This window comes from Biomphalaria glabrata, chromosome 2 (assembly GCF_947242115.1).
Source record: "Biomphalaria glabrata chromosome 2, xgBioGlab47.1, whole genome shotgun sequence".
NCBI lineage: Eukaryota > Metazoa > Mollusca > Gastropoda > Planorbidae > Biomphalaria > Biomphalaria glabrata.
The window spans coordinates 8,367,462-8,381,834 of record NC_074712.1 but is presented as its reverse complement, the minus strand read 5'-3'; the positions used below and the strand labels follow the sequence as shown (position 1 = coordinate 8,381,834).

The following is a 14,373-nucleotide window of genomic DNA, read 5'->3' as shown; positions in this document are numbered from 1 at the left end:
TTGGTGTAATGCACAAATTGTAAGACAAATCTCCTTATGGACAATAAATATTATTATTATTTGATTTACCAAAACATGTAATGAACATACAAGTACCCAACATCTGACAAATCTCAGCAATGAAAGAAAGGCCATTTCTAGTTTCTATACAATTTAATTGACCACTTTTAAATCACCTAAAAAATATGTAAATATTGTAGCACTGAAACATAAAAATGTCAACATGAAGATCACAAAATAATCAAGTCAACCTAATTGGTAATAATACTTATAACCAACATTAGCAGTACAAATGTTTCAAAAATATACAGTGTCATGACATATAAATACATACAATGGACTTCCACCAGCTCAGAGACAGTATCATTTTGTTTTGTTCATTGCTAATGTCATAATAATTATATAATGACTTGGTCCTGAATGCCATTGTGAGTGTAAAAATTACAAAATAAAAAATGCTAGCCAATGCTGTTTAAGAAATGATAGTGCAAGTTCTGCAATAATAATTGGCATTAAATATTACATAAAAAAAATAATTAATAACAGTTTTAGCTTTAGTCCAAGAAGTCTTCTTATACTTTACAACTATATCAATTATAATTATACTAATCTTTGCCTTAATAAAAGGAACAATGAAGGTAGCTAAAACAACTAGTATCTACATATACCATTTATATAACTTGTAAAAACAAAAAGACCCAGCGGCTATAGCTAATACATTCTGCAGCACTTTCCTTCTAGAATCGTCCTTACGAATTAGTACTACAGGTGTGGTTGTTGTTAAAGTATGCAAAGGTAACTTTGGGACTTTCATCAGGTCATATTCTACTTGGTATTTACAACACGGATCAAATTGCCATGAGATTGCATAGACGCCAGCACAGACAACACTGGTGAACCCCATGGGCAAGAAGAGAATCCCATTGTTGGGCCTAAGCAAGCCACACACAAGACATCCCAGACCAGATAAAACTGCAGTTTTGTGAAGGCAATTGCCACATGCAATCCACCTGGCTGTATCATCCCCTAATCTAGCTGGCTCTATGACAATTGTCTGAGCTTTCTTCACTAACGCTCTGTCAAGCTCCACTTCAAACTCTTCTGTAGAGTATTCATGCTCATAAATTTCTCGAATTATGGCCAAATCTTGGGACATCTGACACTCTGGAAAAAAAAAATGACCAAAAAGAAATAGTAATACTATCCATTGAGACATTACTGTTTACACTCATTTTTTACAAAGCTTTTAAATATTAACTGTGTCTGTCTGTAAGAAATCTTTTACAAGTTTTTTCTCCCACTTCCCAATTTTGGATCAAGTTGAAACTTTGCACAATTATTCATTGTCAATAACATGAATCATTAAAAACATTTTACCAATTATTCAATTAGTTGTAATTAATTAAATTTTCTTATAAGAAAAAATGTACTTTAAGCATTTTGTAGAGAATTAGGTCGTTCACTAAAAATGTTTAAATAAAAAGTCAACAAAACATATTTTTATAAACACTTGAATAGCTGAGTATCTAGCACGTTGGCCTTCCATCATGGAGGCTTGAGACCTGGAGTTCAAATTCAGACTAAAGCAGCTTTAATAAAAAATAGCTATTGAAAAGGCAGCGTGAAAACCTCCCATATACACTTTCCCACTGATTGGTCCACAAAAGTGATTGGACCATAGTGCATTAAATATACTATAAGCAAGAAAGTTGTGCTAAACAAAATTAATAATAAAAAAAATTTCCAGTCACACAAGTTTATTATTGTTAGTCTGGATTTATTACAAAATTATCACTGAAACTGAAGATTTTCCTACAGAGTAAAGATTAGATCAATTCTTTAAAAAGAAAAAGAAATAGAGAAGGCTTAAACTTAAGTAAAATTCTATCAAAAAGTAGAAACAATAGCAGACGGAGGCTTTTTGGTTATATAGAACACTCAACAATCAAACTGATTGTCTACAATCAAACTGATTGTCTAGAGTTTGATTCCTAGTTGGCTTTTTTTAAGGTTTACATTTGTATCCAGGATTGTAGGACATTTCTTGGACCACATTAAGTATTTTAAATTTGAAGATTTTATGTCTTGAGAGATGATCTTTTCCCTTTGCGACTTTTTGTGTGACTGAAGAAGCAAATCCTTGATACACAGCTGCTGTCACAGGTTGGGCATCTGTAACCACAGGCACCATTGCACTTTCACCCTTAATTATTTCTATTACAGTTGTGTATGGCATCTGCAATCTGGACCCTTCCTTTATGCTCACTCTCTATATGTGGATCTATCCAGTGCCACTATTTTGTTTTGTAAGTATTTTAAATTTGAAGATCAAACTAACATAATAATTGTACAGGTCATCCCTAATTAACCATAGCCTAGAATTACTAGAAACAGGTGAGTTTCACATCATACATTAGGAAGGCTGATATTTTTACAAATCTCTAAATCTAGAATGCTGTCACAGTGACACAGACTTCATACAAAACACAGTATTACAGTTGACTTAGAATCTAGATATCTTACTATTTAATTCTAATTAATCTTAGGTCTAATAGTAATAATATTAGCAGATATTCTAAACTTATAAGTAAATTTAGACTCAATTAGAGTAGATAGTGAATCTATGTCTATATAGATAGATAGATCTAGTCACAATCTAGTGACAGTGTTGTTAGTAAATTAGTGACTAAGTTAAAGCCAAGCAATAAAGGTTTAGACTATAACTTAGTCTTAGTATAACTAGAGTTACTAGAGTTCTAGAGTATTATGTATAGGCTAACTATAAATCTAGGAATCTAGGTCCGACTCCTAGCCCTAGGTAACTAGGTTTAAAAGTTTAAGGTTTTATGTCTATGTAGACCTAGATCTAATTATTATGTTTCCTATTTTTACTTTCCAAGAATCTTAATTGTATAATAATAGATAGTTAAATTAATAAATTAAAATAGTAGTTTACTAGTTGTAACTTCAACTTGGCTTACGTTGTTTTTAGGGCTAAGTTCAGTTAAGTTGTCAAGTTGAGTAAGTGAGAGTAAGTGTCGTTTACTAGATCTAGTTAAATCTAGTAACAAATAGTATTTAAGATCTAGATCTAGTCTATAAGTATAACTTGATCTGGTGTAAATCTATAGCCTTGGATTGGAAGAACTTTGCTAGTCTGAAAACATAGACATAGAGTATGATTATGATCCGAGTCACCTAGACGTCCTAGACTATAATATCTCTTTTCAGTTTAGACACCATCAATATTTAGATGCTTTTCTTTCATAGAAGAGTAACAAAATTAAAGGGATTTAAATCTAAACAAAATAGGGTCACGCCCCCTTATTTTTCAAGACAGAATATAGTTTTGTCATTGTTTACACCTAAAAAGGAAACATTATTCATTTGACTTGATTACTAGATCTAGCTTTAGATCCTAAATTCATTATATTTTTGTTAATGTTTTAAACTGGTAAGCTTCATTATTGGTGATCATTTTTGATCTCTCATCTATCTATAGTATAGGCAGGAAGACTATGTATGTCTAGACTAGTCAGTCTTAGTCTAGAGTCTAGACTATGAATTTTAGTACTAGTAACTAGGTTAAGGTAACTGTACCGTAACTAGGTGTCCTTATGTCTTATAGAATCTAATTATTATTTATTTAATAGTATTTTACTAGATCTAGATTCTATTTACTAATTGTTAAGACAACTTTACTTAGTTAATTAATAAATTTGACTTAAGTTTAAGACTTAAACTAGTCAGTAGTCTTAAGAATATATATTATATATTATATTATAATTTATATAATATTATATAATAGTTCAGATAATTAAGGACTCGAATTTTAGATGTAGTCTAGAATCTAGATCTAAGACTAAATCTACAACTAAAATAACTAAGAATAAGAATGGGAAAATCGTAATTATAATACAGAGTAACAGACATTGAGACATACTAGAATCTAGTCTAGATCAACATAGACATAGAGTCATAGAGACTGATAAACATAGATTATTATATACTTATAGATCTAGAAATCTAGATCTACTGATCTAGACTAGAAGATCTAGTAGTAGATCTAGAATTATTAGTATACTATCTTACTATCTATATCAGACTATAGCTATTATTATTATTGATTACTGCCTTGGTTGCCAGCCAACCTCTTTATGAATGCACATGTATGGGGTGTTTAATCACATTTTCTTAAGACTTCCTCTTTTATTTTAATATAAACTAGCAAAAGCGACATGAAGGAGTTTAAAGTATTTGCCTTGAAGAGCAATAGGCTAGCCTAATAGCATCATACCTATTTTAAACTTTCTACATATGAAATTAATAATTACAATGTTGAAATGTAAGGAATTTTTTTTCATATAGCAACTTTCATTATCAGCTTTCATATATATTATTGTGATGAAAGCATTGAGCAATTTAAAGATTTTTATTTTTGTTAGGAAGGAGGGAGGTTAAAGAAAAAACAAACTAATAGTAATTAATATTTGATTTCTTATCAAGAGTTTATCACTTACCTGCATAAACACTAGGAAATTGAGAGTTGTCCTAGCATAGAGGATTAGAAAGAGTATTTGACTTTCTTGTGAAACAAATTACTCCACATTGTCATCTAATGGCCTTTTTTTAAATTTATAGACCATGACTATCCATTTTGGTTGTATAGCAAGGGGAACAACTGTGCTTTGTTCCCACCAGACTAAGAATGGAAATTTTAGTACAACACTCCAATCCATGTTACCAAACATATCAACACAGTCAGACAGTAAAAGAACATATACCTCAAACAGGTACACGATTTATTTTTTTTATTTTGCCCCCTCAATAATAGTTTTTTCTATCGGCCTAGTGGCTGAGTGATAAAGCACTTGGCTTCTGAACCGGCAGTCCCAGGTTTGAATCCTGGTGAAGATTGGGCTTTTAAATTTCTGGATCTTTTTTTTTTTTGGGCACCTCAGAGTCCACCCAACTCTAGTGGGTACCTGACATTAGTGGGAAACTTTTACCATACCATATCATACCTAGAATTTTTATTTTTTTTATGCATTGTTCCATAAGAAATAAAGAATATTGCATCCTAGCCCAAACCTCCTTCAAGACTGCAGGGGATGTCATCGGGAAGGGTTTGAACTCGGTCCATCCTGGTGACAGTGCATAAAATGTAGGAGGAGTTCACATTAGAAAGGTTATTTGAAAAGTTGGATTGCTTTCTAACACCATTCACTTTTTATTCACTACTGACCTTAGAATGGGGCATGGTAGCTTCGTGGATTAAGCGCTTAGCTGTTACGTCAATGGTCTCATATTTCAAATGTTGGTGGATACTGGACTAGGACTTTTGCTTGAAATTTAAGGACATTTTTTATTTGGCTCCGTTTTGATAGTTATCAGAAATCTGTTTGGGGAGATTAAATGCATTTTGCCATCATGACACCCTTTTTTAAATTGACCAAAGAAAGGGGCAACCATAGGAAGAGGTGACCAGAGGAAGAAGGGAAATAACATTCAACAGCAATTAAGATATTTAGATGTGAAAGGGGAAACTTTACTTTCTTAGCTTCTTATTAAGTTAACATGTTGCTCCTAATGATAGAAAAACTAATATTCTACAGCTATGAATATCACTGTTTGATTGAGAATGGGATCCTGTATGTTTGTGCCACTAATGCCGGTATTGCCAAAACCCAACCATATGGATTTCTAAATGAGGTAATATTTGTTTGTTTTCTTTTTTTTTATCATTGTCACTGAATTTTGAACAATTAAGTCCTACAATCCTCAGGCTCAGGGGCTTATGTTCAGAGGAAGACCCTAGAGATTTTACTTGAGATTATAGTAGTAAAATACTTCTCTGAGTCCTGAGTACCTAATCTAAGATAAGTGGCAATTAACCCATGGAGAATGGGGAACAAGAAGGAATTTTTCATGGTGTGCAACCTCTAAGCTGAAGGAGCATGGAAGTCATATAATAGGAATATAAAGTAGTTCCCTGTAGTTCACTGCCTTCAGCTGCTTGTACCCATGAGTGAAAGTGTCAGCACTGTGAATCATGGTGTTCCCAAACCTAGCAACGGTCTTATACATTGAGAAACCATCAAACTGAACTGGAAATGAAGAACTCCTGTCGTACGCCTATCTGATGAGAGATATCCTTCTCAGTGGTCAAAGGGTTTATAGAACGGCCCAACTACTCTGATACCCTAAATGAAATTTTTTTAAGCTGGGGAAAATAAGGCAGTGATATCATGTTGGCCACACAACACAACATTACTATTGGCCATGTTGTTTTTGCACTGTCCATCTTCAATTTCTTGACATTGTTTCTCTATACACTTCTTCGCTTCTTTTAAGTCCTTCTTTATCAACAGATTGACACTTTTGTATTTGTGAGCATATTTTTGGTTGTTCCATATCACCTCCAGAGCTGTGTCAGTCATTGGAGTCTTAAGACATTGAGGACCTCAAAGTGTTCTCCCACCTGTGCCTTAAATATGGTAGCCACTTTAGGGTCTTTCAGTTTATTCAGGTCAAATTTTATCTTGCTGGGTCCCTGTTTTGTTACTTTTTAAAGTGTATGTTGATTGTCATCATGATGAGGTCTTATATGCTTCCAATATCAGCATTAGGAAAGCTTTGTGTTTTATCTGTATGGATGCTTAACTTAAAAGAGGTAGTTTAATGATACATAATCAAGTAGGCCAGTACATTTCTTCCTTAAGTAGTGGTTATAATCAGTAATGTCCTTGTATGCTATGGACCAATCCTGCAGTTGGCTGTGATTTGAACCTGTGACTCTAAGTTTAGTTCATCCATCACATCTAATCCTGAGTAATTATCCAGTTTTGTTTTTCTGTTGATAAAAATACATGTTTTTGGAGTTGATTAATCATTTTGAATAACATACAAAGATTAGCTAGGATTCTTCGATTCCAATTTGTTTAATACTGTATTTATTTAATATTAAAATTTATCTTGATACAAGCAAGTGATAAAATAAACAGAGGCTATACCTTTTAATGAATTTGCTAATATGATTATTTAATATTGTAACTTATCTTAATGCAGATGAGAAAACGATTACAATCTGCCTCTTTGAGTGCACGAGCCATGACAGGAGGACCTGGAGACTTGGACAGTGAATTCGGTTCTATACTAGTTCAACAAATGGTAAACCACAATATTTTTTTTCTTTAGTTTATGTTTTTAATTATATCACCCTAGCCCTTTAAATTGTCTTTTGTATTTATCAGTTTCATTCTCCTACAAAGAAACTTTAATTTTAAAAAAATAAAAATTCTACATATTTGTATTCTTTTAAGTACATTCTTTATTCTATTTTGTTCTTTATTAATTATGAAAATAATTGCATTAGTGATAGTGTTTAAATAATTTGAAAATTTTAGCTTAGTGTATTGTAATTTGTAAAAACTTGTTAACTTTTATCTTAATTAAAATATCATTGAATTTGTTTTGAATTGCAGCAAAAATATTCTGAGAATGGAGCTGGAAGTAGCAGTGCTGTGGCTACAGTTCAAGCTCAAGTCCATGAAGTGAAAGAAGTCATGTCTCAGAATATAGAGAAAGTTCTACAGAGGGGGGAAAGACTGGAAGACTTATTGGATAAATCAGAAGAACTGGAAGCTGGGGTAGGTAGCAAGCTCTCGTATATCTTTCAGATTACAGATGTTACTTCAAAAAAGAAGATAATTATGTCCTACACATTTCATGTGTCAATCTAGTAATGCATGTTAATGAATGACTCAAACTCTTTAAGTTGTTGGCTTCCTGCTAATTCAGGTAACCCATTCCATGATCTAATGGCACTATATAAGAAGGAGAACTTGTAGGAATTTGTTCTAGCATATGGGATAAGAAATGTGCCTCTATCTTCTGAGTATGCCATAAGGTTTTGTTTTTAAATTTTTAAATTATTGTTCATTGTTTTATGTATTAAAGCTAATCTACTTTTTATTATTCTTTCCTGAAGTGTCAAATTTGAATATTCGTTTGTTATAAATCTCACTGTTTTATTTTGTATTTGTTCAAGTCTCTTTATCTTTTCTTGAGTTAAGGGATCCCAAACAAAGGATGCATATTTTAATATTGGCCTAACTAAAGTTAGATAGCATTTTAGTTTTATGTTCTTGTTTGATTTTTTAAAATTTCTTTTAATAAACCCTAATGCTTTGCTTGATTTTTTAAAATAATTTCATCAATATGGGGATTCCATGATAACTTTACATCTATTATTACACCTAGATATTTTGAGTTTTTGGTCTGTGTGACTGGTTTACCATAAATAAAAAAAAATGAGTTTTTATTTTTAGTTAATCATTCAACCACATTAGAATCTTGTTAATCATACCACATTTGAATGCTATCAATCTGGTCCTAATAACCTAGCTGGTTCGATTAACCGGATTTGACAGTATTAGAGCTTCCCTACTCGTGGCGGAGCTTCACAATTAAAAGACTGAGAAATACTGCTCTAAGAAACCATATGATTCCACATATTTCTCATTTTCTTTGTGGCAACATTGTTTTATAGTTGCAAGCCATTATCATTAAAAACATTGAAATAGTTTTTTATCAATCCAAGAACAACAAAATAAAGTTCCACAGACAGCTGCCAGCTTTAAATACTTGAACCTTACAATACACATATTTTAATCAGAATAAGTACAGTTATTTCATCTCTCTGAAACAAATTCTGTGCATGAAGTGCGTGACAAGATGTTTCTTATACATTAGTAAAAGATAGTTGAAATGTTTTTTTTTCTATTTTGTTCATTACACTGTCAATCTTTAAAACATAACTGTAATTTTTAGTACATAATAAACTTAATCAGTTTTTTTCTTTTTATTTTCCTTCCTAAAAATGCATGTTTTGGATTAAGTGAATTTTCGTATTTCTGAAGTTCAGATTATCAAAACTCCAATGTATATCAAATATATATACTGCTTTTAAGTACATAGCCTATTTCTTAATAAAAAAATTGTCCTCATCTTTATCAGGCTGTAAACTTTTCAAGAACTGCAAAGAAAATACAGAAGCGTTACTGGTGGCGCAATAAGAAGATGACCATCATCTTGGTAGTTGTAGCCCTCGTGGTCATTCTCATCATCACACTCATTATACTCTTCTCCACTCATGTGCTCCCTCCAAGCTCAGATGATGATAAAAAAACTACACACAAGCCATAGTGTTGTAGTGAAGAAGAAGGTCTATGCACATTTGTAAAGTTTATTTGTGTGCAGGTGTTGTTTGAAATGAAGAAAATAAAACTGTAACATTTATTGCAATCCAGATCAGGATTTCTCAATTCAGAAATATTACATTCATTTTGTGTACAAATTAACAATACATTTGGAGAAAAAAAAATTGCCTTTATGTTTTTATCTATTTTTAAAGTTGGGATGGAAAGAAATATTAGAAATTAGAAGTGAACTGAATGGGTGGGGGGAATATAGTTGTTTCAAAAAGAGCTTGAGAAATACTGGTCTAGATTTTGTATCACTCTAACATATCTTTAACAATTTTATGTCTATTGTCAAATAATTAAAGAACAAAAAAACCTCAAACCAGTTGTACTAAAGTTTAAAACTTGACCAGACCAGAAAAAGAAAAGTAAGAGTATTTTCTTATTTTCTTTTACATGATGAATTAATAAACTGAATAAAAGAGTAATATGAGCTATTTTAAATATAGAGTAACACTCAAACGCACCAATGCTGAAATGTCAATATAACTAAGACATGACATACCCAATCATTTGATCTAGGAAGTTCAATATAGTGGCCCTTGTGTTAATAAAAGCCCATGTCCCGCCATTAGGCTTGCTTATGTTTTTCGCATAGCCTCCCTTTGATCCTCAGCTGTAAACAGAAATATCAAGGAAAATGTAGTTCAATAAGAGCCATGCGGCTCACAGTCGATTGACTGTAATAATGGTGGTTTCATTTTTATCACAATTCAAACATTAATTTTGGAAAGATAAAAAGAAGTTTGGGTAAAGGGTCAAGGGAAAATGGTTTAAAGGTTATGTTAGCATGGGTTCAAACATTTGTTAGTCATTCAAATTTATCAAAGTCTGGGTTAAGTATTATTCTTTTGTTAATATATATTTATTTAGTAAGAGCTCAAAAATATAACAAAAAAAGTTAGCAACTCATTAACAAGTGCTTACAGTAAGACTTAACTCTATATTTGAAGTTTTTTACTGCATCATGTGTTGACCTTTTTTTTTTTTTGTTGCTGTTATTTTGATTGTTAATGTTAATTTTTTTTTTTTACTCTTTTTGCTTCAGAAAATTTTATTGTGGATGAAATGAAATCTATTTACTAACTTTGTTATACATCCCACAAACATTCCAAACAAAGACTTTGTCTCTTTCAGCTACAGCTTTGCCTTTTGTATATATACAAATATATATATATATATTATAACCTTTTTTTAACATTGATTGTTGTTGCTGTTTTGCTCAATATTCTTATTACTAAAAAGTCTCATTTATCATTTATTTTCATATGCATCTTTTCATGTAAGAAAGATTGTACTTTAAGTACACCTTCAGACAGGACTTAACAGAAAGGACATATTTGAATATTTTTATTGATGAGGATTTAAAAACATGAAACTCAAGAAATGTTTATATAAAAGTGTTATATAATTTTAAAAAACTTTATACACTGCAACTAAATATAAGCAGTATTTGAATAGACCATTCAGATGACATTCTATCTCTATGTTATGACATTTCTACTAAAAAATTATTTATTGAATTTGTTAGTGCACCAGTATAAACCTTATGCTTACATTATTTTATAAGGGGTTGGTGTTTCTATTAGTATAACTTTTTAGATAAATTTATAACACTGTTAACTAAAAATATTACCTTTTTTTTCACTTAATATATGCCAGTAAATTAATACAAAGTTTGTATAAATGCCATTGTGTATGCAATAGCTGGATAGTAGTTCATTACACTAAACAGAGTGTTTGGTTATATAATAAAACACTTGGATGGTAAACCAACAAACATAATCTGAAATTCCTTGAGTTGAGTTCCACAGCCTGATGAGGGCATCATTTTATAGATGTTTTTCCCAACACAAGATGACCTGTCTGTGTCATGTGCACTAAGTTTAAACCGTGGGCTATTGTCATCCCCCATCATTCCCTCAAGAGGTTTGGGATATGAAGCGTGGTCAAGAGGCTAAGTATGCTTAAACTTGGCTTGGCTACCTATGAAAGGGGCTCGAGGTTCGACACCCGACTCAAGTAGAGTTGTGTTTACTTGAGCGCCTAAAGGCAACTAGTAAAACCTTCTCCCATATACCTCCTCCCCCCCCCTCCCCACTGGTCCACAAATGAGATTGGACCAAGCGTTCTGAGCATGCTATAAGCATGAAAGTAGTGCTATATAAAAGCAATAATTTAATGTTCATTCATGAAGGAATGCCTTAAACTTACAATCAACCTTTGCCCGATTGAAAAAAATAAACAAAAATGGTTATTCTTGTGTTTTTACTTTTATGTCAGCGTTGCCTACTATTCTTCTATAGTATATTTGATTAACTAAGGCCACTGGGTTATTTGAACACTGCTGCCATTGCTTTTTGTTTCTAGAAAAAACTATTTCTCTACACTGACATCATGTTGACTAACACCCATTCATAAGCTACATTATAAATGTGTAGTTATTTTAATGTTGTTTTTCTTGTAACATTCCAAGATGTTTGTGACCATGTCAGTCACTTGATGACATTGTGAGGTAGATTATGAAAATGCAACGTTTGGTTAATATTATGCTGCCAAAATACTTGGATGGTCATGGTGGCTGAGTGGTAAAGCGCTTGGCTTTTGAACCGATGGGGTCTCTAGTTCAAATGCTTGTGAAAACTGGAATTTTGAACCTTGGGATTCTTATGGCGCCTCCTAGCGCACCCAACTCTAAAGGGTACCTATTATACATTAGGAAGTAAAGGTGGTTAGTTGTTGTGCTGCCCACATGACACCCTCATAAACCGTCCACAAAGAAACAGTTGAACTTTATATCATTTGCCCCATAGATCACAAGGTTTTTTTTTACTCTTTGAAATACATGTATAGATTAAGAGATTAGTTAAAATGTAATTGAAAATGTAACAAAATGGTGTGTTAAATAAAATGAGTTCTAGAGGGGTGACCAAGCGAAGAGGCTCGGATACTTTTACTTTCAGTGTACACAGGAAATGTTGCTGATATTAAAGGATTATATAGTTCTACCAAGCATTACTCAACTGTTTCTTGAGAAGACATACATTGCAACAAACTGCCTGTGCGTCTTTTTTTTTTTTTTTCATTAAATTTTAGGATTAGGATAATTGCACAATGTCCATATAATTAATTTTTTTTTTTTCATTAAATTTTAGGATTAGGATAATTGCACAATGTCCATATAATTAATTTTTTTTTAATAAATTTTAGGATTAGGATAATTGCACAATGTCCATATAAATAATTTTTTTTTCAATATTGTTTTTTATTTTTATTTGCCTCTATTCCGGTGGACTGGAATTCACATATACATAAAGTATTGTCTGTTATGAATTTTATTGTAACATATTTTTTTATATAGAAATAAAATGTGAATTGTGATTTCTACTTTTGAATAATTTTTGTTTTTCACATTACATGTAACTCCTATTCAACATTTATTTTCTAAGGTTATCTCCCTTAATCAAGGTGCATAACTTTTGTTTTAAAAAAAATGTCTACTGTTGATTGTCATAGTGACAGTAAAAAAAACAACAACAACTGCCCTCTTCCAGTCCCCCCCCCCCCCACCCCAAAAAAAAAAAAAAAAAACAACTAACTAACTCTTAACTCCGACCACTGAAAAAAAAAAAATTCTGTCATACAACTAACTCCAAACATTCATTTCACGTAGTATGCAGACTATTTACAGAACCCATAACCTGGGAATATGTAGACACAGGCATGTAACTCTTTTATACTTACATAATAAGGAAACACTATATTCAGCCTCGCCATACATCCTGATCCTACACATAAACATCCGCCCATAGGTATCGCAGTTAGAGGTTGCATCTTCTTGGCTATTTTCTGTTTGGTTCATTGTAATGCCAAAGTTGTCATGGTTACCCCGCTGACTCAAGGCCGGCAATTGGTTAAAAACTTGCCTGTTTCTTATTATCTAAATCAGCGGTTCTCAACCTTTTAAGCTCGGCGACCCCTTTTAACAATTCCTCACTTTGCCGCGACCCCTCCCCCCTTACACACACAGCAATAGAAGAGTAGACAATAACAATCCATATTTTCGATGGTCTTAGGCGACCCCTGGCAAATCGTCAATCGACCCCCAAAGGGGTCGCGACCCACAGGTTTAGAATCCCTGATCTAAATCGACAAATAACTGAAATTCATAAAGCGCTATCGCCGTAGTAAGGCTAGAGTTAGACTGATAAACAGTGTTCTAGTGCTTTACTATTTTAGATCTGATCCATGTTTTGAAATTTGTTTTTTCTATATTTTTTTTTATTCCTATGCGAGGCCTCAACCAATTGGAGGCCCTTGGTGGCTGCCTAGTTAGGCCTATGCTGAATTCAAACCTCAACTGCTTTGCAGGTATACCCAACCATGGGAAAGACTTTGGGTAAAGATCAGGAGCAGGGGACCTTTGGGCAGTTTGCATAGTTTAGTGCTACACCATGACAGAGCCTGCGACGCAGCTGACCCCCCCCCCTCCCAAACTGTATCGGCTGATGTGTGGGCGAAGTTGTTCTCACCGCAGCCTATGTCCAAGCATTCGTCTCATTTTCATCTCATCTCGTTTCGTGACTGAAGGAGGTATATTTGATTAGCAAAGATTTGATTTGATTAGTAACGGTTACGGTATAGGACAGATCTTTGGCTGATTAATTGTATGATATTCGCTTCCGTTTATTGAGACAATAATCTGTCGTTCGATTTGCATTGTCTTGTTTAAAAAAATATATGTAAAATGCTTTACATGTTTCGGATGTTCCCTTCAGAGTTGAAGATATCTGATTCTTAGCCCTAACCTCCAGCAAAATGACGGAGGATAATAGCGGCATGACATGAACTCTGGCCCATCGAGACGACCGAACGACATTCCAGCGCGCATCCGCACGACCAGGCTGCCATCTGTTTCCCTTCTTCTTTTGGTCAATTTGAGTTTCAAATTTTTTCAGTGTCCGTAAAGTTTGAAACAAGACAGAGACAGGTAACGTCTTACACATATGCCCATTTAAAAGCCTACTTGACACCTTTATTCTTTATCTCAGGAAGAAAATGTTAAAGTGGAAATGAAACTATAAATGTAAAGTAACTTCACAGTGGACAA

General features: G+C 32.9%; 2 protein-coding genes across 3 annotated transcripts; one reads left to right on the top strand and one right to left on the bottom strand.

Moving 5' to 3' along the window:
* Positions 1-134: 134 nt before the first annotated feature.
* On the bottom strand, positions 135-3,268 carry LOC106054474 (transmembrane protein 11-B, mitochondrial-like). Of its 2 annotated transcripts, none has more exons than XM_013210550.2 (2): positions 3,199-3,268; positions 135-1,164 (listed from the first exon to the last, which is right to left on the bottom strand). In XM_013210550.2, the coding sequence occupies exon 2, from the start codon at positions 1,154-1,156 to the stop codon at positions 659-661; it is 498 nt and encodes a 165-aa protein (XP_013066004.1). In that variant the 5' UTR covers positions 1,157-1,164; positions 3,199-3,268; the 3' UTR covers positions 135-658. The 2 variants fall into 2 exon arrangements, with proteins under 2 accessions (XP_013066004.1, XP_013065923.1); XM_013210469.2 differs by lacking the exon at positions 3,199-3,268 and adding an exon at positions 2,982-3,000.
* Positions 3,269-3,304: 36 nt separating this feature from the next.
* Positions 3,305-12,644, top strand: LOC106054398 (vesicle-associated membrane protein 7-like). Its single transcript, XM_013210269.2, has 6 exons — positions 3,305-3,454; positions 4,642-4,793; positions 5,616-5,712; positions 7,069-7,170; positions 7,485-7,649; positions 9,019-12,644. Exons 2-6 carry the CDS (start codon positions 4,645-4,647, stop codon positions 9,205-9,207), a joined length of 702 nt encoding a protein of 233 aa, XP_013065723.2. The 5' UTR covers positions 3,305-3,454; positions 4,642-4,644; the 3' UTR covers positions 9,208-12,644.
* The last annotated feature ends 1,729 nt before the right edge of the window (positions 12,645-14,373 follow it).